Source organism: Alosa alosa, chromosome 23 (assembly GCF_017589495.1).
Source record: "Alosa alosa isolate M-15738 ecotype Scorff River chromosome 23, AALO_Geno_1.1, whole genome shotgun sequence".
In the NCBI taxonomy this organism is placed as follows: domain Eukaryota; kingdom Metazoa; phylum Chordata; class Actinopteri; order Clupeiformes; family Clupeidae; genus Alosa; species Alosa alosa.
In genome coordinates, this window is record NC_063211.1 from 11,152,292 (window position 1) to 11,176,707 (window position 24,416).

General features: G+C 42.5%; 2 protein-coding genes across 3 annotated transcripts; both read right to left on the minus strand.

Moving 5' to 3' along the window:
- Positions 1-1,016: 1,016 nt before the first annotated feature.
- slc35e3 (solute carrier family 35 member E3) lies at positions 1,017-6,140 on the minus strand. The gene is made up of 6 exons (XM_048234192.1): positions 5,912-6,140; positions 5,225-5,661; positions 4,914-5,024; positions 3,962-4,120; positions 2,985-3,067; positions 1,017-1,999 (listed from the first exon to the last, which is right to left on the minus strand). The coding sequence occupies exons 2-6, from the start codon at positions 5,624-5,626 to the stop codon at positions 1,813-1,815; spliced, it is 942 nt and encodes a 313-aa protein (XP_048090149.1). The 5' UTR covers positions 5,627-5,661; positions 5,912-6,140; the 3' UTR covers positions 1,017-1,812.
- Positions 6,141-6,362: 222 nt separating this feature from the next.
- nup107 (nucleoporin 107) lies at positions 6,363-22,673 on the minus strand. 2 transcript variants are annotated; one of them, XM_048235488.1, is made up of 26 exons: positions 22,562-22,673; positions 21,775-21,851; positions 21,357-21,452; positions 21,064-21,173; positions 20,649-20,778; positions 20,128-20,231; positions 19,556-19,683; positions 19,291-19,339; positions 19,088-19,159; positions 18,903-18,991; positions 18,390-18,582; positions 17,832-17,922; positions 17,650-17,729; positions 17,511-17,570; positions 16,976-17,121; positions 13,539-13,587; positions 13,293-13,362; positions 12,898-13,013; positions 12,492-12,681; positions 10,914-11,020; positions 10,341-10,443; positions 9,491-9,651; positions 7,553-7,678; positions 7,282-7,395; positions 6,862-7,029; positions 6,363-6,576 (listed from the first exon to the last, which is right to left on the minus strand). In XM_048235488.1, exons 1-26 carry the CDS (start codon positions 22,567-22,569, stop codon positions 6,469-6,471), a joined length of 2,745 nt encoding a protein of 914 aa, XP_048091445.1. In that variant the 5' UTR covers positions 22,570-22,673; the 3' UTR covers positions 6,363-6,468. The 2 variants fall into 2 exon arrangements, with proteins under 2 accessions (XP_048091445.1, XP_048091444.1); XM_048235487.1 differs by having other exon boundaries at positions 21,775-21,872; positions 22,562-22,655.
- Positions 22,674-24,416: the final 1,743 nt, after the last annotated feature.

Genomic DNA, 24,416 nt, shown 5'->3' on the forward strand with positions numbered 1-24,416 from the left:
ACTCCACTGCCACCACCCTCTTTCACCCCCTCTCCGTCCCATCACCTAAGGAATCTCGCCAGGATGGCCTCGAACCAGACAGGCCCCTGGGCCAGAATAGTAGTTCCTGTGTCCCTGTATCATCAAATGGTGCCTACACGCTCCAATAGCACATTCCTCAGTGTTTACTTCCAAAATCTGAAAAATCCCTACTTGCAATTCATGACAGAAAGGGAAAGAACAACATTGTAATCATCCTGTAAAGCTGATGTTGCATAACATCACTGCCAGTTTTACAGCGCTGCAGAGATGCTGAGTAAAACATAACTTTATAGAACCGCTATAGTTCCTGTTGCAAACAGAAGCACTTTATCAACTTGTCGATCTGTCAGCTATGACCACACACAGATCACTCAAACTAAAATGCTGTTGATGTTGAGTACAGAGTATCTGTATCAAACGTTCAACACACTGGCATCATCTCTGGCATTCAAAAAAAAGAGGTCTTAGAGATATCAAGCCTTGAAGTTCAGCCATCCAATATATCAGTCCTGATAGAACTTGTAGAACTACAAAACTAAGGTCTCTGATTTGTTTAGTAGAACTTTCACTTTACGGGCAACTGAAATATGTACAATAGAAGACAAGTTAAGAGTTCCTTCACCATGTGTGTTTAAAGGTACCTTATTGGTCTACCTTATGGGAAATCCTCTACTCTCAAAATCTCTAAGTTCTATGTAAGCACTGTTAGGTTCTTATTCATCACAAAAGAAAACAAAAACATTTTTTTACAATAACCTTTCACCTGTAGCCTGACCAGCACCTGACAAAGGAATTCTGCTGATCGTGTACACAGACGGTCTCCAGTGATATCACAGTGATCAAAGCAGTAAGCATCATTGGGTACAAGTGACCTCAGACAAGACATGTAGAGACTTGTGCCTTCAGTAGACTTGTCAGTCTATGCTGACTGAAGACGGAGCAGAGTCCACATATGCCATCAGTTTAATGTCAACTAACGATAAACAGAGTCGATCTTCAATAAAATACTTTTATTGTATAGTTTAGTGTATGAAAAGACATCATTAAATAATGACACCATAAGAAATACTCTGAACATCTGTCCAACATTAAAGGGGCAGTTTACTGTATTTGCTCTGAAAAAAATAGAAATGCTTCAAGACATGCCATGATGTAATGCTGAAGGCAAAAAAGTTTACTTCATCATTGTTTATGTATTCTATGCATATTGTTTCTCTGTTTTCATGCATTTTATTACACTTGTTTTTCAGCTGTCAACATATATGAACTGATAACAGCTGAAGCAAAGAATGAGGACACATAGAATGCACAATAATAATCAGCAACACTGCTTCAGTACTGGTCCTTCAGAGTTACATTATTGCAGTTGGTCTGGAAGCTATTTTATTATTTGACAAGAAAAAACACATTCTGCTCCTTTAAAAGAAAATTGTTCACATTGAGTGAAAGCATTGGTTCATGATAGTACGGATGCATAAAGAAAAACCTCCACACATCATGATTGACATTCTTCTTAAGTGAATTTAAATTTGGGAGTACCATCACCCCAGGCATATAAACCTTAACATTCATTGTTGTACCTGTAAAACTTCATTCATTAAAAGTTCAAAACCTCCCAAAAACCATCCCAATTATCAAGCGTAAGGTCTTCTCTCTCTGTACCTCCCAGCCAATGCTCCTCATCCTGCTCCTTTCCTCACCCCCTGTTAAATGTGCATTATCTGGGGGAGTGTGCAATCTGGAGACTGGCCAACCACAGTGGCAAGATCAGTGACTGGCGTTCCAGGTGTCCTATGGCCTTTGAGCGAGCCGGCTCTTGCCTTCCTCCTGCTCGGCCAGCTTGAAATGGGTGTAGGACAGGATGCCCACCAGCGTGCAGGCGATTCCCAAGCCCTGGTTGAGAGAAAGAGGGTCCTGGAAGAGTACGTAGCCCCCCAGCAACGTGATGCAGAACTTAAAGTGCCCAAACATGTTATAGCTGAGAGTGTGGGCAGTTAAGGAATAGCCTATCAAATATCCACTTACCCATAACAAAAATGACTGAGAGACTGCTTCAGAATGTGAAGGCATAATAATGTAAATATAGGTAGTCCGACAACATATGCAGAGAGTACATATAGACGACACCATAGTATTTGTGTGGAACAGAGCAATGATATATCTGTCATGATGTTATGGGGCCAGCTCAAATTAAACTCACAAACATCATCATGCAGTCATTCACTAGAGTGTAGGCTAGCATCCAAGCCCTGCCAATCCAACACTACAATCAGTGCGGTCTAAAATAGTTCCAGACATAGCTGATGATGTACCACATTTGTACTGACATTGTTCAAATAACTTCTAAAGACAAATGAACACAAATGAGGAAGCTTGTGTAACTTCCTACATAACAGCCATTTTCAAATGAAACCACATCCTTTTTGTCCATTTCTCAGTGCTCCCTGATTGCTAGTATGACAGCAAATGTCAAGCTCTCCCTGATTGCTCACTTTGTATTTTGGCCTAACACAACTAAACCAAATGCAGTATAACTGTTTCAGTATAACTGAAAAAAAAAAAAAAAAAAAATGTATACGGAGAAATGCCTGTAACTTGCCTGATTAGAGTCTTGGATGCTCAAGCATTTGAGCAAATATAACATAAGATTTGACACTAATTTAGTTTACACAAAATGACTGTCACCTCTGAATGAGGCCAGGCCTTTGTTGAACCACAGTGACCTTATTTGCCATGTACTGGTGATAATACTTTAAAGGTAAACAATGAATCAAATTCTGAAGGAAAAAAAAAGCTGTTGATTGCATTGAATTAGAATTAACTTTAAACATAAAACTTTAGAAGTTTACCATATGTTTACAAATAATAGCAGTTTTAAGTCACAATGATAGTATAACTGGTCGTGAATGGAAAGGTGAGAAACTGTGTGAAAGACATGCAGGGAGGAAGGACAACAAGGATACGTGACAGCTGAGGTGTTCCCAATGATCCAGTAAATGGACAAGTTCACCAAGAAGGCAATCAGCCCTGATAACAGCACCATGGCCTGAATGAAGAGAAAAGTTGGAGAAAAAAAAAAATCAGCGAAGTCTGTGACAAGAAAATAATGGATAAAGCACAGTGTTCTAAATCTGACTTCATTTGCAAACATCAATTCAAATCCATCAATTTGTCAATTCAAAATACATTAAGGAGAAGTTCACATGCATGCACGCACACACAGAATTGTGGTTGATGAAAAAGGGACTAATCTTTCCCTTTGCTTTGCACCATCTGTCCAGGCCATACTGCACAGTCAAAGCCTCTTACATACAAACACTAGCGTCACAATCACTAACACATCATGGTCTTTCTGCCTCCCATGTTATGAAGAAAGCAAACCAGGCAGACTTCGGAGCACAAACTGCGATGCTGATTGACACAGCACAGCAGAACAAAAATGCATTTCTCCAAGATCAACGTGCCTCATTCAGAGGCAAACAGCTAACTACCAGGATTGTATCTCCTTATGGGTATATCTGGTGATTACAATGTGCTTCTTAGCAACAAGTAGGCAAGCAAAACCGCCAATCAGGGCAACCTTTTTCATGACAACTCTGATGCTGATATAATATGCTGAATCAGTCTTAAACTAGCAGACATAGGTCCGTCAGAGCTACAGATTTTTATAGACCCAGCCAGAAATGATCACACACCCGACCACCAGATTGGTCTGTGGTTCCCATTACTGTACACACAGAGTCTATTTCACAGTGATTTCATGAGGTGTTTAAACACACACACACACTATAGTATAGATTAATTTCTACTGCAACCTTCACTTCTGTGTCCATGTTTCTGTGTGCAATGCAGGGGTGTGTATTAAGTTTGAGTAGATAGGTGTGAGCGAAAAGGAAATTCCTCTCTGCTGACGACGGGGGAATATAAAGGAGTCTCTCACCAGAGCCTGCAGGGACCAAGGGCCGAAGATGCCCCCCTCCCCAGTGAGGGGTTCGAAGAAGGGCAAGAGAGGCAGCAGGAAAGCCGAGGACATGGGGGCCTGGTAGTACAGCAGCTGCATGGAGTTCACCTGCAGCTCGTGCTGCTTTGCTCCCACCCACTTACAAAGAGAAAGGGAGTTGAAATTCACATTGTTATTATTCCTCACGTATTCTCACTATTTTACTCTGATGATCTTTGCTCAAGAACTTTGGCAACACTATCATGAGAACTGTGGCACACACTCTCAGACTTTTCAGGTATTTTTCATTTAACAATGAAGTTAAGCTTTTATGTTAAATATATATATATATATATATATATATATATATATATATATATATATATATATATATATATATATAATGCAATCTTAGAATATTGCAATGCAATAATATAATATGCAATCTTAAGGGAGGAAAAATTAGCAAATGGATTAAAAAAACAACACATTTGAGATAAAGACATGGGGAAATGGGGACAGTAATAACCCCCGGCAGGGAGGTAACACATGGATAACAGATGAGTCTAGCAAATTGCACAAGAGAAGAAGAAACATGAGAACCATGTCATAACTCACAACATGCCTGCAGCTTAAATGTTATTCTACTGCTGTAGCTGTAGCCTAAATGTTACAATGCTTAATTGTTAATAGCCTACATGTTATTCTATTGCTGTAAGTCGCTTTGGATAAATGCGTTCACACAGAGCCTGTTGCAACTTATAGCTGTTGATAATAGTTCACACACCATTAGAAAGGATCTGAAGCCAGCATATTGCCCTGTGATAGTAAAGAGGCCTAAACTGACCTGTCACCTGACCTTAGCCTTACTGGGCCAGAGAAACACCAGCCACTGATTGGCTGGCAGTTGGCCTAGATGACATGACACAGGAGTAAAACACACACCACTTACCACTTGATAAAGTGAAGTGACCAAAACACCCAGTGTAGCAAACACCATGCCCATGAGATTGAACCTGACATCATAGTAAGAATTCAGGATGACCCCCAGTGTAATGGGAACCTGATGAAAAAGAGGAAAACATAAGTAGAACCATTAGAAAAAACCGCTGAGTAACTATGACTTATGACCGTTCACATCTGTGATTTACAACATCATATCAAGACGAACGTCACCTAGCAGAGAGCGATTATGATTATGTGCACGCAGTGCCACGCACTGATTATGGCAGGCACATTCTCAAATCAAGGTGGTGTACTTACCAGTGTCAACTTTATTTTCGTGGAAAATGTCTTTCTGTAATACACCGTTTGTATGACAATGATGACAGGAGTCGTCATGGCTTTTGCGAGCTGATACGTGCCAATAGTGTTGTTCTGGAGAGAGAGGTTGGTGAAGGCAACGAATCCACAAAAGCTGAGTGCCAGGAGAATTACTTTGGACGGTCGCAGACTCTTGGGAGCGAATATGTCCATTTTCTGGCACACGTATAGCCCTAGCCACGTTACCACAAAATGTACGAGGGTTAAAGTCATGTTGGGAAATCCGTAATGCACATAGATCCATTTGTTGATGAACACGATACATATGGACGAGAATAAATTCACCAGCAATCCGGTAATGATCCGGGTGTTCCCAAGTAGATCTGTGAGACGTGTAGCCATGGTTCCGAATCGGGGCTACACGGTTCAAGCATAGACTGTAAAAAAGAAGTGGGTTCAGGAGTCGACTGAGGATGAAGCAGATAACTTGGCTAGTTAACGTTACCTCTGACTGACTTACTAACCAGGCAACTGACTACACTTGAAAATGCTTAACTGGAGGTTGGCAGATATCACTCATCAGCAAAACAACGGCCTCTCTACAAAGTTCTCTGCTATCGGCTACCTATGCCGTAAAGAACTGTAAAATGGTCCACATTCTGGACTAAAGCAAAGCGCACACACTACCTTTCAAAAGCGTGAGCTCTTTTTTTTCTCCATAACACAAGGGTGTGACATCACAAAAGCGACGCTTTCTGGCCAGAGCAAATCTGGCGCTCGACGCCACGTCAGTGCTCTCTATCGCCCCCGACGGACTTAAATAAAACAGCAGCATTCAGTCGAAGTGGAAGAGGAGCACTGTGTAGCACTATCAGGACATCTCATTTCTCATATCTGCCTCTCCTTGATTCCTCCATCCTCCTTACATTCCTTCACAAGATTAATTAGGAGGAGGACCTAGGACAGAAGTAAGGAAAGAAGAAAGGGAGGATAAACAAATAGAGAAATGAGATGCACCTTCATGAGTGTAGGACTAAAACACTCATTACTCACTTCTAGATTATATAAAATAAAAAAAATAAAACAGATTTAAATCCTTGAACCACATGAACCATAAACATAAAAAACAGACCTTGAATATATCTCAAAAGCTTTATTTATTACAAATGAACACAAAAACCTAAATTCATACAAATGTGAAACATGGTTCAAAATTTGAGACAATATGCTGAGGAGTGGGGGGGTTATTGTTGGATCTCATAGCCCAGAGGATCCAGACCTTTGTCCAGCAGCAGGAGAGAAGACTCCCTAAGCCTCTGCAAGAAGTTGTGCAGCTCGTCCTTAGAGAAAACCTGGAGGAGAGGAGAGGAGAGGAGAGAAAAGAGGAACAGAAGTCAGGTCAACTAATAAATTGATCCTTTACAAAAATATCTCACACAACAAAAACAATAATTTCATGACTTCCTGGATGAAAGACAAAAATGCAACATTTTCATCTGATAGAGATTGGGAGGGTGAGATTGTTATTTGCTTATTAAGCTAATAGACTTCAGTATTGTTTTGTATAGATCATACAGTCTTGCTGAACTCAATAAGTGACGTGGGATGGTGGTGGAGGTGCATATGAGCCGACGGACCTCATAAAGACGGTGCTGTTCGGAGGCGATGATGTCAGCGAGGCGCAGGTTCTCCTGGTGCCGCTGGGTCTTCTGCAGGACGGTCTGTAGGAGGAAGGCCATCATGGGCAAAGACAGCTTCCGCAGCACCGACATTTGGTGCGCTCGCTCAGGATCCTCCTCTGCATCCTACACACACACAATTTTATCATAATTTATTCCAGCAAACCAAAAAATGAGCACACACACACACATATAGGCATCAAAAAATGAGCACACACACACACACATATATTATCTCTTTCTGCTGCCAAAATTAATCTCATTCTTTCCTCTGTTCTGACACACACATCCACCAAACCTGCTGCATGGTTTCTTGAGCTGCCAATCTTTACACACACACACACACACACACACACACACACACACAGCTGAACTGACCTCTCTGACGTCGACCATCCAGCCCCCGTCAACAAACAGAAGCACGTTATAGATGTGCTCCTTCACATCTTCAGTCAGAGCATCCAGTCGGCCCTGCCAGTTGTCATGTTCATTCTACACACACACACACACACACACACACACACACACACAATGAGAAGACTAGAATAAGAAGACAGTCATCTGTAGTACCAGTCCATCACAACAGACAATACCCAGGTAGGTCTTGTCGTGTTGTGTGCTTTGCAATGAGACATGTCTGAGCGCTCACCTGATACTCTTTCTCCTTCATCTCGAACGCCACCTTCTCTTTAAATTTGGCCTGAGCAGCCAGCGTGGGCTTCACAGGTGGCGAGTTCATGTGCTTGAACCAGTCATTAAATGCCTCATGGGCTTCCTATCAAAACACGCACAAATCAGATCGTACAAACTCACCCCATCATACATAAGTCAGTATTTCAATCAGACATTAAACATCATTGTCACACACACACACACATGATGCATATTAAATTATATATACATATTAAAAAAATAAAATGTTAACTATGTTACAATGGGACCACTGAGCTCCATGGCATGTGCTGCTTAATCTATCTTCAGTCCAGACACAGTGTCAGTCAGCAGTGTTGGGGAGTAATGGAATACATGTACCGGCGTTATGTATTCAGAATACAAATTATGAGTAACTGTATTCCATTACAGTTACAATTTAAATAGTTGGTATTTAGAAAACAGTTACATTGTTGAAATAAATGGATTTCTGGCCCCAGCCACAACTGGCTGGGGCACCTGCACCGTACGCCGGCGACCCGGGTTCGATTCCCGCCCCGTGGTCCTTTCCGGATCCCACCCCGGCTCTCTCTCCCACACTTCCTGTCATTCTATACTATCCTGTCAATTAAAGGCATAAAAGGCCAAAAAAAATATACTTATACTAATATAAATATACTATAAAAAAAAAAAAAAAAATCAATGTATTACATGACTATACTTCTGTTTCATAAGTTTATTCACTCTCAAAGTAAATTAAGGCAACTCCATTTCCCAGAAGCTCCTGAAAGCGATATATGATGAAATTGTTTCCATGTTTAAATCCAAGCCCCGCTGTCTTGCACTAGCCTCACATTGCACCCATCAAAATGCAGCCAGCGCACATTAAGGACGCGTCATCGGAGACCCTGAAATGAGTGTTTGCACAGCAAATTAGGAGTAAAGTAAGAGGAGGTAACTCCTGTTCCTCACTGATCGTGGTTCCTGATGTCTGTTCAAAGGATATTTTCCCAAGTATTAATAGCCCAGGCTACTTCGGCCAATCGGTTACACAGTTTGCTAATCAATAAACAAAGCCTAGTTCACGTGTTGATTTAGACCTACAATAAAACCCTTCTCTAAAATAGACACTGCATTCTAAGTTTTTTATTCTAACTTAAAATAGCTTTATGGTTTATTTTTTTTCTAATTAGATCTACATTTAGGTTTTAAAATGAATTATGATGCAGCCTCTGAAGAATTATTCTTGCGAGTAGCATATTTTAACGTGCGGTTTTTGATTGTCATTATGTGATCACGTTCATTTTGAGAGCACTGATATACAGTAGCCTATGTTTACATTTGCAGGTCATTTGCGTTCCACCCGTAATATGCGCCTCTCACTTGTAGCCTACTGGGTTGATGCCACCTAAAATCTCACAGGCACACCTTAATTATAATTTCTGGCTACGCCCTTAAAGTAGGCTATTTTTTGTTTGTTTGTTTTAATTAGCCTAGTCACCTGCTGTAGTTTTAGTGGTCACCTTGCTATATTATAGTTGTATCAGGTAGCTTAGTTGACTTTACATTCTCCTATGTGGGCCTAACACTTCAGCCATTTGGAACAGAAGAACACACCAGAATAGGCCTGTTTAGTAAGCAGGATTTGATGGCCGCATTCCTACACTTATAAAATGCAATTCCATGCGGAAGTAATCCAAGTATTCAGAATACGTTACTCAGATTGAGTAATGTAACGGAATACGTTACAAATTACATTTCTGGGCATGTATTCTATAACGGAATACGTTTTGAAAGTAACCTTGCCAACACTGTCAGTCAGTCAGTCATGTGGGTGTCCTAACTCACCAGGTAGGCATGGCGGTCAGTCATATGGGTGTCCTAACTCACCAGGTAGGCACGGCGGTCAGCCAGTCATGTGGGTGTCCTAACTCACCAGGTAGGCACGGATGCACAAATGCTCACGGATGGCATTTGCGTCCTCCGCTGGAAGAGGCGTGTCCATGCCTTGATCTTCCCACTGATGGTAGATCTCCTTCATGGAGTCGCCAGGAACCTTGGCAAAGACCTCCTTGGCGGCATCATGCTTCTTAGAGGCTGAGAAACAAAATTAACCTCCCTCAACAACAATCCCATGAGGAGATTTTTGACTGTTAAAAATTGCATGGTGTTGTAAACTAGCATTAGCCATAAATACTATGATACTCGCATCAGATAGCTGTTCTGAGTTTGTGTGTGTCTATTGTATCTGTCCCATCAAATAAATGGTGAATAAGGAAAGAGATCTCATCATATTCAACAGTTGTTCTGTTTGTTTGTTTGTTTAATTAAAGGCAATTTCAGCAAATAAGGCTATTTAATGGCCAGAGCATTGTGTGTTATAGAAACTTAAATATGTTTCTTAAAATCTATGCTAATAAGATATTCTAAAACCTTCAAAGGTGGGACCTTACTAAAAACATCAGCTATAGAATTTTGATGATAAAATTGTTGTCTTTTGGTTTTCAAGGCAGGGCAACAGATCAAAATATGTCTCACTGACAGGGGCGTTTTGCAAAATTGCCATAATGGAGGATCTTCACCACTCAATAGAAAGCTATGAGTGAATCTTGAATCTCCTATACAGCATCTGGTATAAACTATTTCAACAGTTGTTCTGTGCAGACATATTTTACACTCCGGCTTTCCTTGGTCTGTCAGACTGAACCCTTGTGGCAGTCGTGTTCAAACGTCTTTTTAAAGACCTCTTCACTTCCCCTCAGCTCAAACCCAAATCCCAAACGCACCCAGGAACTTCCTCATGATGGCGTTGCTCTGTTTGAGGGCCTCTGCGCGCTGGGCGGGGTCAAAGATCAGCCAATCAATCACATCGATCTTCAGCCGGTCCTCCTGCAAGAGCAGAAACAAATCAAACAGAAAAGAGAGAGAGACATAATGTATGTAGTAAGCTGCCTAAAATGTCTTCATATCAAAGAATCTGTATTCAGGTTAAAGGATATTATTTGATCAAATAAGGAGTGCTGCTTGGGTGTAGAGAAATTAGTACTCCGCTGGTGCTCTTCAGCTTACAGATCCAACACAATGTCAAATTTAGTAGTGTCTGAGGCACTCAAGAGGATATCTATAAGTAAGATAGCCTTTATTGAGCTTAGCCATCAATTAAAATTATTCCAATATGTTTCAGCCAAAATGGCCTTCCTCAGGGCAAGTGACTGAAACATTGGCTGAAACATATTGGCATGATTTTAATTGCTTATTTGGTTGCTTCTGACTGATTTAAGGGGAGTTCATGGCGTGTGCTGAGGAGGCTGTGTGATATCATTGGTGATGAATAAATGAGAGAGCAGAGAGGGCCTTACAGCGGTGGTTGCCGCGTCCAGGGTGACATCATGGTGGGAAAACGCCTGACTGTCTCTTTCTCGGACCGTCTCCACCACTGTCTTAGTGATCGCAGCCACGTCCAGTTCTGACAACAACAAACACTACATTTACTAAACAGCCATCCACAACACAGCTGCCCATGCCAGCTAGTATTTTTTTATATATGGTTATGGGTTATGGTTATGGGATTTGGCAGACGCTTTTGTCCAAAGCAACATACAAATACACAACAATATAATACTTAAATGTATAATTTAACAGGGAACAAATGAAAATGTTGGTCAGAGTCAGACTACATTAAGGAGAACAGCAATAATAACACAGCAATAAATACTCAGTATCGCAAGGATTCGTTGTACTCTCACGTTTGGTTAATCTATTATTCGTGCTGGGGGTCAAGGATTCGTTGTACTCTTACGTTTGGTTAATCTATTATTCGTGCTGGGGGTCAAGGATTCATTGTACTCTTACGTTTGGTTAATCTATTATTCGTGCTGGGGGTCAAGGATTCATTGTACTCTTACGTTTGGTTAATCTATTATTCGTGCTGTGGGTCAAGGATTCGTTGTACCGTCACGTTTGGTTAATCTATTATTCGTGCTGGGGTTGGAGGAGCTGGAAGGGGGACAGTTGGTGAGTGTTCTGTAATAAACTCCGGGTTCGCTAACTACATTGTTGGTGCTTCGTTTTATATGTAGGGACCATGAGCAAGCTACTGAAGAGGTTTGGTGCTGTTTTGAACAATATTACTGGTTAAAATGCGATTTGAGAAGCGCTTAGCTCACCGTCCTTAGCTAATCCACTGTTTGTGATTTGGGGCTATAGCGTATAGCGGGAAAAGCTCTATAGTGGTTGATCAACGAAAAATACTGTCTCCACGGCTTATTTGATGCGTTTTAATGCAGAAAAAGACCTTGGGGTCAATTTTCGCCGGACGTACACTTTAAATTCAAGACCATTGATTTAAACTAGGGCTGTCAAAATAACTGATTAATTTTGATTGATTAATTTGAGAAATTTGCCTGAAATGCAATGAAACTTCTTCCCGAAGCACTTTCCTCAGAATATTATGTCATATCGTAGATTATTATGGGCATTATTTGAACGTTAATGTCACTAATGCTGATTATTCAATGATTCATTTGAATTTAAATATTTAAAATACTTTCACAGCAAAAATTATATATGCGATTAATTTAGATTAATTAATTACAGTGTATATAATTAATTCGATTACATTTTTTAATCGATTCATTGACAGCCCTAAACATAAACATCCACCTTGCAGTCTACAGTTAGGTGGGTGTGAAATGGATTCTAGAAATGTCTAACTAAACTAGAGGTGGGTGGATCTAAAATTAAAATCTAGTTATATCTGTTAATGAAATCTACTGTTGGGTGGATCTGAAATTAAAATCTAGATATATCTGCTGATAAAATCTAGAGTAAGATGGATCTGAAATTAAAATGTAGTTATATCTCTTGATGAAATCTAGCGTTGGGTGGGTCTGGAATGAAATGTGATGATGACGTATCCCATGAGCCCCCTCTCTCACCAGCCTCACGGGCCAGCTCCAGGCAGCGCTTGCGTTGCTCCGTCTCAGTGACGGACTCCAGGAAGTGGGCGTACTGTCCAACGGCAACGTCAGGGGGGAGGTGACTCACATAGAAGGCAATGAGCTCAATTTGCTTCTCCTTCACTAGCAGAGCAATATAGGCCTTCAGGACATCCACCGAGACCTCCTCCTGAGAAAGTGTCAGTGAGAATGAGGGAGAGATAGAGGGTGAGTTTTAATGTCTATGAATTGACATGTATATCTAAATTGTAATGGGTAAAAAGATCAAACAGTTTGAGAAAAAAAAATCAAAGAGAACAAAAAGATGGCAAGAGAGAGAGAGAGAGAGAGAGAGAGAGAGAGAGAGAGAGAGAGAGAGAGAGAGAGAGAGAGAGAGAGAGCCCACCTTGAGCTGCATGCCCAGGCTGCGGTAGAAGAGCACCAGGTGGCTCATGAAGCGCAGCAGGTGGGAGGGCAGAGACGAGCTGCTGTTCATCCACTCATTAAACTCCTCCAGCAAACCTGGCAATACACGCGCGCGCGCGCGCGCACACACACACACACACACACACACACACACACACACACACACACACACACACACACACACACACACACACACACACACACACACACACACACACACACACACACACACACACACACACACACACACACACACACACACACACACACACATTAATCAGCTGCCATTTATCGTGAAACGCCACCAAAACAACTGCGCAAACATTTACTTGTACATTTGGCCAGACACACACAGAAAATCAACTTGTGACATACCATCTAGATCTCCAAGAATGATGTATTTCTGGATGATGTGGTAGTGTTGTTTGCTCTCCTCAATGGCTCTCTGTTAGCATCAAAGACATAAATAGATTACAGCAACGACTTTCTTACAGCAAGACAAAAAGTAATGGCATGTTCCTATTTACTTTACTTGAGTGAGAGTGCGTTTGTATGTGTGTGTGTGTCTGTGAGAGACAGAGAGAGTGTGCGTTGTAGAACCAATTAAGACCTCCTGCTTACCTTTGACTCAGTAGTTTGCAACTCCTCAAACACCTTCTCCATTGTCCAGCTAGGAAAATCAAGAATTTGGACAGATAGCTCAAACACTGCCTCCGTCACACAACCTGGTTAACAAGCTTTTTATTAATTGCTTACACCAAATATCAAGCTTGAAAGTCTATAAGGGGCAGCCGTGGCCTACTGGTTAGCGCTTTGAATTTGTAACCGGAGGGTTGCCGGTTCGAACCCCGACCAGTAGGAATGGCTGAAGTGCCCTTGAGCAAGACACCTAACCCCTCACTGCTCCCCGAGCGCCGTTGTAGCAGGCAGCTCACTGCGTCGGGATTACTGTGTGCTTCACCTCACTGTGTGCTGAGTGTTTCTCACTAATTCGCGATTGGGATAAATGCAGACCAAATTTCCCTCACAGGATCAAAAGAGTATATATATACACTTATACTTACTTCACATAAATACTGATCTGGTTAAGTTGCCACTTTGTCCACTAGATGCCACTGTTCTTATACAGTATGTGCAGTTCACAAAGTGAGACGCACTTTAAAAGCATTAGTCATCTCGTACCCTTGAGTAAGCTTTAACAGTGCACTAAACAACATTTAATGTTAATTAAGGCAGTCGAACTCCAAATGTGAGTACAATATGTCTCAGCACAATCCAAAGTATGAAAATCTTCACAGACTAAAAATAACAAACAACAAAAATTGTCCTGGCTTTATTATAATTATAATACTGCTACGTGGCTAAGCTATGGGACTAAGGCAAGTGCCAGTGCTGTTGGGCATGGCAGGCTCATCTATGTGAGAAGGCTCTTAGTTTTATACATATTTGTAGGTTTGCCTTAATGCCGTTGGGAGCTAGCCTGACGCGTCAGACCCATATTAAAATGTAGGGTTTGGGCACCCACCGCTGGCAGTGCTCAGTCCGAGGGGCAGGATAATCGGTTGTCTTTCAAATTCCTTCTGCACGCAATAGGACAGCGCTATGAATCCATGTGTTTTCCCACCAGCGCAGCTAGTTGGCTAGTTCAAACTTTTGCCAACTTAAAAAAAAAAAGCTTGACTCGTGTGTCATGCTATTCGCCAACAGCAACATCCATCTTCTTTGTTTTTAAAGTGTATATGTCAGGTTAAAAAACATTTTTGACAAATGAAGGGACATGAAGCAAGATAGCAGTGAGTAGTGATTTTTCTTGAAAAATCAAACTTTAAATACAATAGAATTTACAGTTTTTTTTAACTGACTTTATGAACATTCCAGACACAGTGATGACCTCATAAGAGGGACTCCAGCAAAGTTGAGCATAGGGGAGAATGGGTTTTAACTGCATTTTCTGTTACACTGATAAGGCCAAAAATGTCCTCTATGACATACCAGTGGTTCATAAGCATGAGCCTGACTGGCAGGGACAAAGTAAAGACAAATAGGCTACAAAATGTAGGGAAATCATGGCCATCCGTGAGAAATTGATTAGGGGTGTGAGTAGGATCGGATGACTATTAGTATGCATCATGGCTTCAAAATGGCAGTTGTGTCATTTTCCATCACATAGGCTTTCATATACAACAAGTTAAGTAGAATCAGTAAGCAAATTAATAGTCTGTCTATAGCTAACATTAGTTGATAAGCAGATGGATATATAAAGAGCAAATGTGTGGTAGCCCATATACACTGATGGTTTTATAGTCAGGTCTCTAAAGCAGGAAGCATACATGGTTGGCTGAACACAGACTAAAGCGTACTACATACTCGCCGCACCCGACCGGTAGCGCGACAATGTGACAAAATTGTGTCATTTCCTCTGTCGCACGAGAAATTTTAGCCTCGCGCAGGCAGGTCGTGCACAGTAGAAAAAATCTCTTTCCACCTAAGGAAATTAAACAAACTCATCTCTCAGCACCAGCCAGCAAGCTAAAATTTCCCTCGGGATGAAAAAAAATCTATCTATCTATCTATCTATCTATCTATCTATCTATCTATCTATCTATCTAGCTGTACATACCTTGGAAACTAGATGGTAATGATGGTAGTTGTGAATAGCAGCAACCGAAGTCTGAAGTATCATCACAGAGGGTAGTTTTTACTGCCATTGAGGCCGAGGCCAATGCCAATTAAGGAGAATATTGCAACTAGTGTCGCGACCACCACGCGCAAGTATAAATGGGTACGGCGCTCCCGTGACATCACATTGTCGCGCTACTGGTCGGGAGTGGCGAGTATGTGGGGCGCTTAATGAGTTGCTTGCTGATTCTACTTAGTTTAGGCTATATATGTGATGGCAAGTAACACAACTGGCATTTTCAATGTATTTTATCACTTTTTAAGAGCAATAATGGTTGCCAGTAAAGAAAAAAAATTATCTTTTTATGTATTTTTATGTCAGGCAGATAGTAGACTCTAGTATGACATACTGGAATGAAGTCATGTTTTTGGCCTCATCAGTGTAAAAAACCTATTGTATGATCCCTTATCCCATGTGTTTTAATTGACCAACTTTGCTGGACTCCCTCTTATGAGGTCATCATTGTGTCTGGAATGTTTCCTGTAATGTTAATAAATTCAGTTATAAAAATAAGTATGGGATAATGTATAGAACGCCGGTCATTATGGGGAAAATAAGTCCCGACAGGGCGAACCGGACCCCGACTCGCCAGCGGAGGGGTCTTGTTTCGCCCTGAAGGGACTTATTTTCCCATGATGACCGGGCGTTATACATTATCCCGCTTATTATCTGGCTACTTGCCAAAACGAAAAAATAAACTCCATGATGTCTCTTTACACTTATTTGTTACCGTTTCGTCGTGGCTTTTGCTGAGAAACAAATAGTTCGCAACACGCTGAACTTGAATCAAACATTCTTTAGAACACAGCTGATCAACCGTCTGCTTTCACTTTTGAATGAAGTTCCAAGCACAAACTCCGTTGCCATTGACAGCGGTCATTCTTGTTTTCAGAGGTCCTTTCCCAAGAAATAATGACCGCTAGAAATTTCGGAAATCCCATTCAAGTCAATGGAGCATTCTACTTGCATTGTGAAGAGCCGTATAATAACTGTAAATATTGTTCTATTGTATTTAAAGTTGATTTTTCAAGGAAAATCACTACTATCTTGCTTCATGTCCCTTCATTTGTCAAAAATGTTTTTTAACCTGACATTTACACTTTAGCAGGGAATTCAAGCCAAACCGTTGCACCTCTGCCATCAATCATTATGTTAAGCCCGCCTAACGTCTCTAGACACGATTTGATTGGCCTGATAGAAGTTTCCTTTTTCCAGCTCACAAGCCAACGGAGAGTTACTAGACTAGCCCTGGCAGAAAATGTAATTTGCTGCCGCTAGGGTGCGTCTAGATGGGAGCTGTGGGTGACAGGAAATTAGTGGGTGAGAGGGATGAGAGGGGATTGATATTGGTCAGGATGCTGAGGCTCCTCCTACTCACTTGGCCTCCAGGTACTCTCTGGGCAGCTCGTCCAGGTCCTCCGTGCCCATGCCTGATGAGCGAATCTCCTGCTCCACCAGTGTGTCCACCATCACGCGGTAGTGAGCCCACAGCGTGTCCTCCCACGACTCACACACCGGCAGCAGCTATACACACACACACACACACACACACACACACACACACACACACACACACACACACACACACACACACACACACACACACACACACACACACACACACACACACACACACAGTCAGTGAGAGAGCAACAAATCAAACAAGCAAGCAAGAAAGCAAGAAGGAAACAATCACAAACAGAAACAAAGAAACAAAACAGGAAGAAAGAACAGGAGAGAAAAAAAAGGAGGAAGAAAGAACAAGAGGGAGAAAGAACAGGAGGGGAAAAAAAGGAGGAAGAAAGAACAAGAGGGAGAAAGAACAGGAGGGGAAAAAAGGAGAAAAGGAGGGCAAAAGTATGAACACAGAAGGCTGGAGTCGGTCCTTCTCTCAGTGCAGCAAAGTTACTCACTTGTCTAAGGTTTCCACTCAGTGCTGCATAGATGGCCCTCTCATAGCGGTTGAACTGGTCCTGAGGAGACAACAAGGGTGTGTGATCAGGGGCCAAGGGCACAGACTTGTGTGTGTGTGTGTGTGTGTGTCTCTCTCACCTCCTCTGCCATTCTCCAACAGCAGGCCTTCCATATGCAGCGGTTAGGGTTCCCTTCCACAGGCTGAATCTCAGATCCATCTGCACAAAAACAGAAACAATCAACTTTTGACCTACAAAAAACACACACACACACACAAAAAGGATTTAGTACATAGCTCAGCTTGAGAGTTGACTACTCACTTTCGTTGATGTTGGGGTCGTGATAGAGTTTCCAGCCCTCTAGTGTGGCTGCTCTCCATGCCTGCCCGCAGCGCTTACACAGCCTTTGAGCCTGACACACACACACACACACACACACACAATATGAAAATAAATGCAAATTTGGCATTTCCTTCTTTGATCAACAGCTGCTCCCTCCTGCCATTGCCCCAACCCCCCCACACACACACATAGATACAAACACACACACACACACCTCTCTCCTGCCATGCCCCCCAGGCCCCTCTCGTTGGCCCCTCCAGCCCCTCCACAATGCCTACGCAGTAAAAAAATATATACATAGGAGCACCAGAAGATGTTCAATAGATGGATAGAGGGATGAAAGAAACCTTTGTGCCCAAGACTGAGGATAAAAGCAATAGAGCACTAAATGTATGAATATTTTTAGCATTATTATCATCATCATCATCAAAACATTTTCAGCACTCCTGCTTGATGGGGGGATTATACAGCTTGATAGCTAGTGTCAGAAAAAACACTGGTTGCTATGGCACCCCCCCCCCCATCATCTCCTCTCACCTCATCGGTCATGCCGGCGCGGATGAGGGTGAAGAGGTTCTTGAGGAGGCGGGCGTCGTCCTCTCGGTCGAGGTCAGCGAGGGGTCGCTTCTGTCTGATGGGGGCGTCAGGGTCCAGCTCCGTCACCAGCGGCCGCATGAAGCCCGTCTGCGGCTGAGTGTGTCTCTGCTTCAGGGCGTGCAGTGTGTTCTCCCTGCCCACAACAAACACACACACACACACACACACACACACACACACACACACACACACACATTAGATACACACTATAGACAATGACACCCAGACAAATGCAAGATGCGCAGTGTGTTCTCAGATAAACAGACACACACACACACACACACACAAGGATACTTATGACAATAAAAGGCATTTTAACACACTATATACATCAACACCAATATTGCGTATTGCTGGAATACTTAAAATAACATTATAGCATTAACTAGGAAAGCAAGCATACACTATCCATATGCACGTAGTATGTCTGTTTGTAAAGCAAGGCCCACTCACCAGCACACAGACTTGGCGTAGAACTCAATGTTGTCGGAGAAATCTCCCAGCTCATCCTTGGCAATACTCTCCAGCCAGTCCACCACAAGCTGCAGAGAGCAGGAGAAGAAGAGCCACAGATTGCAGCCATGAGAGTCATATGTGTGTGTGTGTGTGTGTGTGTGTGTGTGTGTGTGTGTGTTTACCTGACTCTGTCGCACAACTTCATCCCTCTGGAACAGTTGCTCCATTATGATCTTCTCACTCACACTAGGGGTCTAAGAGACAAAAGGGACTGTTTAGCATGCGCGTACCCAGAACCACATACACACACAGACACATGCACATGCACACACACACACACAGACAAATAAGTAGCTAAAACGCAGCCACACTCAATCATACTTACAGCTACATCCATCAAGATGTCTTCCTCCAGAGCTGACTGGACACGGTCCCTGCAGAGCAGCAGACGCATATTCAGCACACTCAACTGCTGACCACTACTACTGTGTGTGTGTGTGTGTGTGTGTGTGTGTGTGTGAGATCACTGACAATAACTGTGCACACAAATAAGTCAGTGGTGATGTATGGAAGTCCGTACGGGTGTCCTGTGACCATGACTACATATGTGTGCAACTGAAGTGATCAAGAGCGTGTGTGCGTGTGTTTACCTATAAAGGGAGGTGACCAGGCGCCATGTGACCATCTCCTGCTGGAGTAGCCAGCAGATCCCCGCCGTCTTGGAGGTTTTCTGCTGACCAGGGGCTGAACGCAGCACCAGCTTCTGCAGAGTGGACACCTACACAGGGGTGTGATTGGCAAAGGTAGAAAAAAAAGGAAAATATACAAAGCACGGAGTGGGTCTCATTTTCAAGTCCAAAAAAACGGAATTCCGTTTAAAAAAAACGGAAGAATCACACCACTGCCTACAACAGACACACATCTAAGACCTCCCCTCTGGACAGCAACAGCAACACAGACTTTCAGGCACAAGCACACTGTCCAGTCACATTCTACAGCCATAAAGGGCCCAAAGGTGAGCACCTCAGGTCAAAAAAGGCCTTCATGAACACCCTTCACTTCAACAACATTCTTATTAATTGTGCCACCCTGTCCACATGTTTTAACAAGCCTTTGACCATAGCAATAACCTATAGTTTAGCCTTTTCTATTGGGAATTCTGACACTTTTGTTTTTGTTCCATACACAACCACACATACACACAGGTAACACACACACACACCTTGTCTTGGCAGATGTTCTCGTACTCCTCCAGAAGGTCGAACACGGCGGTGGAGGCGTTTTTGAGGAATGCCTGCAGGAAGTCTGGAAACAGGCTCACAGAGGCTGCAAACACACAGCGAACACAGCACCGCGTCACCACTTACCCCAGCAGCTTTTACATCACTTGTTACAGCCTGTGAGTGTGTGCGTGCGTGCATGCACAGCACCGCGTCACCACTCAACCCAGCAGCTTTTACATCACTTGTTACAGCCTGTGAGTGTGAGTGTGTGTGTGCGTGCGTGCATGCACAGCACCGCGTCACCACTCAACCCAGAAGCTTTTACATCACTTGTTACAGCCTGTGAGTGTGAGTGTGTGCGTGCGTGCGTGCGTGCATGCGTGCGTGCATGCACAGCACCACATCACCACTCAGCCCAGCAGCTCTTACACCACTTTATTCTTTTGTTTTACACTTTGTCACATCTTCTATTAACAAGGATGTATATATGTGTGTATGTGTGTGTGTGTACAAGCCATACCTGCTTCCCCAGGGTCCTCCTCTTTGAGCATGACAGCACTCATGTTGAGGTCTTCAGAGAAGGTGGTGTCCCCCAGGCCTGATAGGGGCGAGGGATACAAGCTGTTGGTCCAGTCACTGTCATCCAGATTCTGGGAGGAAGAGGGACAGAGAAAAAAAGTGAACAAGCGTGTGTGTGTGTGTGTGTGTGTGTGTGTGTGTGTGTGTGTGTGAGAGAGAGAGAGAGCCAGAGAGAGCCACACGTGTCAGTTTTATTTACTGCTCGTCCTTGATGCGTTTTGACAAAAACCCACACACGAGTGAATAGTTTCAACAGCTGCATTCTTGCACAAAAATCAGAGGCGGTGCAATTTCGGCAATGTGTGCATGTGTTCTAAAACATCTGACCGTCTCTCTGTACAGCAGAGATTTCTCACCATGCTCAAGCTTCCTGCAGGACGAGGCGTGTGCATGAACCGCGGGGTGCGGCTGCCTGTGGCCAAAATGGCTGAGACATCTGGATTCCTCAGACCACTCTTGGGAGTGACTTTAGACACAGGGGCAAAGCACAGCACAGCACACATCAACAACAATAACAACAGTGACGACGACAACAATAACAAATAAACGTTTGAACTACAGAAGATACAAAATTATTTTTCTGACAAAGCCAGAAGATGGCTGGCCTTTTAATAATCTGGTCCTGCACAGTGACAGTGACAGCACTCACAGGTTTGTTTCAGGAGGGACCCAGGGGTGTGGCGTAGGAGGGCGCGTGCGCCCGGGGTGTTGGGGAGGATGGGGGAGTCATCCTGAGCTAAAGGGACTGTTGAGGAGTTAAGGAGCAGAAAGAAAACAAAAAAGAAAAACATATATCCTGCCAATTAAAATGGTCAAATATTTGCTGGTGGTGCAGACTTAAGAGTGTGGAAATGTTCCAGTAAGACCCTGAAACTAATTTAATTACTCCGTGAATCAGGTGGCTACCAGGTGCATACCAAAACATGATAGCTTTGGTATGCAAATCATGATGCAAACATGATAAAAAAAAAAAAAAAAAGCAGGTTTCAATAGCCTTTTACACAAATCTTATGACACAGTTTACATGACATATTAACCTGGAAAGTACAGTTAAAAAAAAAGGATACAGGCCACCTTCTTGTGGGAACTTTTTCTTCGTGCGGCTCGAGTCACCTCGGAGTCCCGGACGACTGGTGAATTTAACCTGCCATGTAGATGAATTTTCCTAGTCAACAGAGGATTTCTGGGTCGTGACCAGATCCTTTTGATACTGGCAGTTACATTGAGCCAACTCTGTGGATAGCCCTTCACAAGAATGCATATAAACGATGTAAGATTCTACAGTTCAATGTTATATCCGATGGGCCTGGCATTATTTACACACTCCTTGTGCGTATGTAGGGGAAAGTGAAGTTGTAGCGTTGGGCTAAGCGTCGGGCAAACTCAGCCACATAGCCTAGACAGTGCAGTATAATAAAGTGACCAACTTAATATTATAACTAAGCACTGTTGTTGCCAATATTGGCAAACAAAATACAACCACTTGCATTCACTACCCTACCACGAACGTTAACATGGCTAGTAACGCTAGTCTGGCAGGCTAATGTTACTTACAAACATTCAAAGCTTGACTTCTCGAGTAAGTTAACGACAGACATTCTGACTAATTACCACAAACCCACACTTTTACTAAATGTATTTATAGCAAAATGCAAGTATTGACTCTAGTAAACGCCATTCCCTTTACTAACTTGCAAAACCTTCCCTGACATGTGGAAGTTGTAGCATAATGACATCTGTCTATCCAATCCAAGTTAAGCTTACTTTGCTATATGTGAGACCTGGTTTTACAGATGTCGTTCTGAACACATCCCTCGACAAACTGTGAATAATGTACTATTTAATTTGACTCACCAGTCCATGATTCCAGGTAAATCGCTGTACTGCACAGGCTAATTTCACAGCTTTCTCGTTAGCAATCGTCAGGCATCCTTTCCGTGTTCCCGCTCGAGCAGGATGTGTAATCAATATCGATGTATTAAATCGATATATCAAATGTCGAATTAAATGGGAGTTTTGCCAATCTATTGCAGGCTCGTAATATTCTATGTTGCGTGTAACAACATATACCATGTGTAAATAAGATATAGTCTTAATTTAGGCAATGAAATAGGTCAGAACTAAGACAATCGACTTACTCGACACTCGACCATGGCTTCTCAGCTTGTTGACATCAGGAGGTCATAGGGCAACGAAAACCGTACGGTTTCAATGTAGCGCCACCTGCTAGCGAAGCTACAAATGCACCAGCACATCTGGGCGGAAAACTGTTTTAAGCATACATTTGATTTAAGCATACATTTCATGATTCAAAACGGCTGTGGTGGCAGCATATTATTGAAATGCATTTTATACATCTCACAGACCTACATAATTTAGACCTTGCAGACATTAATTGTGTGTTATTTGTGTTAAATGCTCCTGTGACTAATGTACCAAATGTACAAAAATGCATGCCCATTTCCTCCCAGCAATTAATTCCAGGGGGTTTCTATGCAGGCTCTTAGAAGTGAAAAACCTGCAGGTGTTCAGTACTGCGTATCCTTTACCATAAGTGATCTTTTAGCTCAGTCATTTGGTTTACCACATCAATGTTTCATCTTCACTGTGTTTTTTCCTGCACGCCGAAGGACAGGAAGGCCCGTGTCAGACTACAGGGTTTCCTGTTGGCTCACAGTAAGTCAGTCAGTCCTTCCCAGAATGCAAAAAGACACTTATGGGAGTGTCCACTGCATTAAACTAAGTTGTCACACTGTCTGTGCAAAGGCAGGAGATGGGTTGCATGAGTGTTGGGGTTGACTTTGAGGATTCAATTTTTTGGTAGATTGGACTGTGTCTGTGTGGTGGTGAATGCATCATGAAAGGGACTTCATGTCTAATTTAAAAGGCGGGGAAAGTGCAAAACGTGCCTTTTATTTAACAAAAGCGTTTTAAATAAGACGAAATCTATTTGCAAATTGATTACGGTGAGCAAGATTTTAAGATCAAACATCAGTGCATCGGCTCTGTAGCCTAGGCCTACTCCCACTCACCACACTATAGCTTTAGTTAATGCTCGAGACACTTTGCTGATTGAGCAACTTTGGTCTTTGCCCATTATTCAAATTCGGGCCCAATATCTTAATGCCAATATTATTGAACTGAAATGGGCCTATGTAGCCTATAATCAGGTCCCAATATCTTAATGCCAATAACTGAACTCTAGGCCTATGTAGCCTGGGTGTTCCCATGCTGCCTTGCGCGCGATTTGATTCAGTGGTGGCGCTAGCCAGGCTAAGGCCTATGTATAATCAGGTCCAAATATCTTAATGCCAATATTACTGAACTGAACCTATATATAGGCTCTATAGGCTAATCAGGGCCCAGTTGTTCAAACGAAATCTGATCTGATTTCGGCTATCGGATTGGATATATTGGGTTGAAAATGGGTTTTTCTAAAGGAAAAGAGGATCCTGAAATCGGATTGGATCACATAATCTAATTTTGTTTTTTATCTGGATAAAACCTTCACATTGTGTTGTTCAAAGCTTGAATTTCCCCTTGGGGATCAAGTATTTATCTATCTATCTAAACTTTTGAGTTGGATTGAGATCAATTTGATCCAAAACATTAGGATGACCCTGATCCCAACAGAAGGGATGATTTCAGGCACAAAATTCTACAGTAATAGGATACAAATCGTTTGTATTTATTTATTTGTCATAATTTG

Bases quoted from the DNA above. Each gene is read 5' to 3' on its own strand.
- slc35e3 (XM_048234192.1), bottom strand. From the start codon at position 5,626: ATGGCTACACGTCTCACAGATCTACTTGGGAACACCCGGATCATTACC. The intron at 5,025-5,224 runs GTAAGTACACCA...CTTTTTCATCAG, and splicing joins CGAAAATAAAGTTGACACTG to GTTCCCATTACACTGGGGGT. The intron at 4,121-4,913 runs GTAAGTGGTGTG...TCTCTTTGTAAG, and splicing joins TCACTTCACTTTATCAAGTG to TGGGTGGGAGCAAAGCAGCA.
- nup107 (XM_048235487.1), bottom strand. The intron at 19,684-20,127 runs GTGTGTGTGTGT...ACCCCTGTGTAG, and splicing joins AGAACATCTGCCAAGACAAG to GTGTCCACTCTGCAGAAGCT. The intron at 17,571-17,649 runs GTGAGAGAGACA...TTGTCTCCTCAG, and splicing joins GTTGGAGAATGGCAGAGGAG to GACCAGTTCAACCGCTATGA.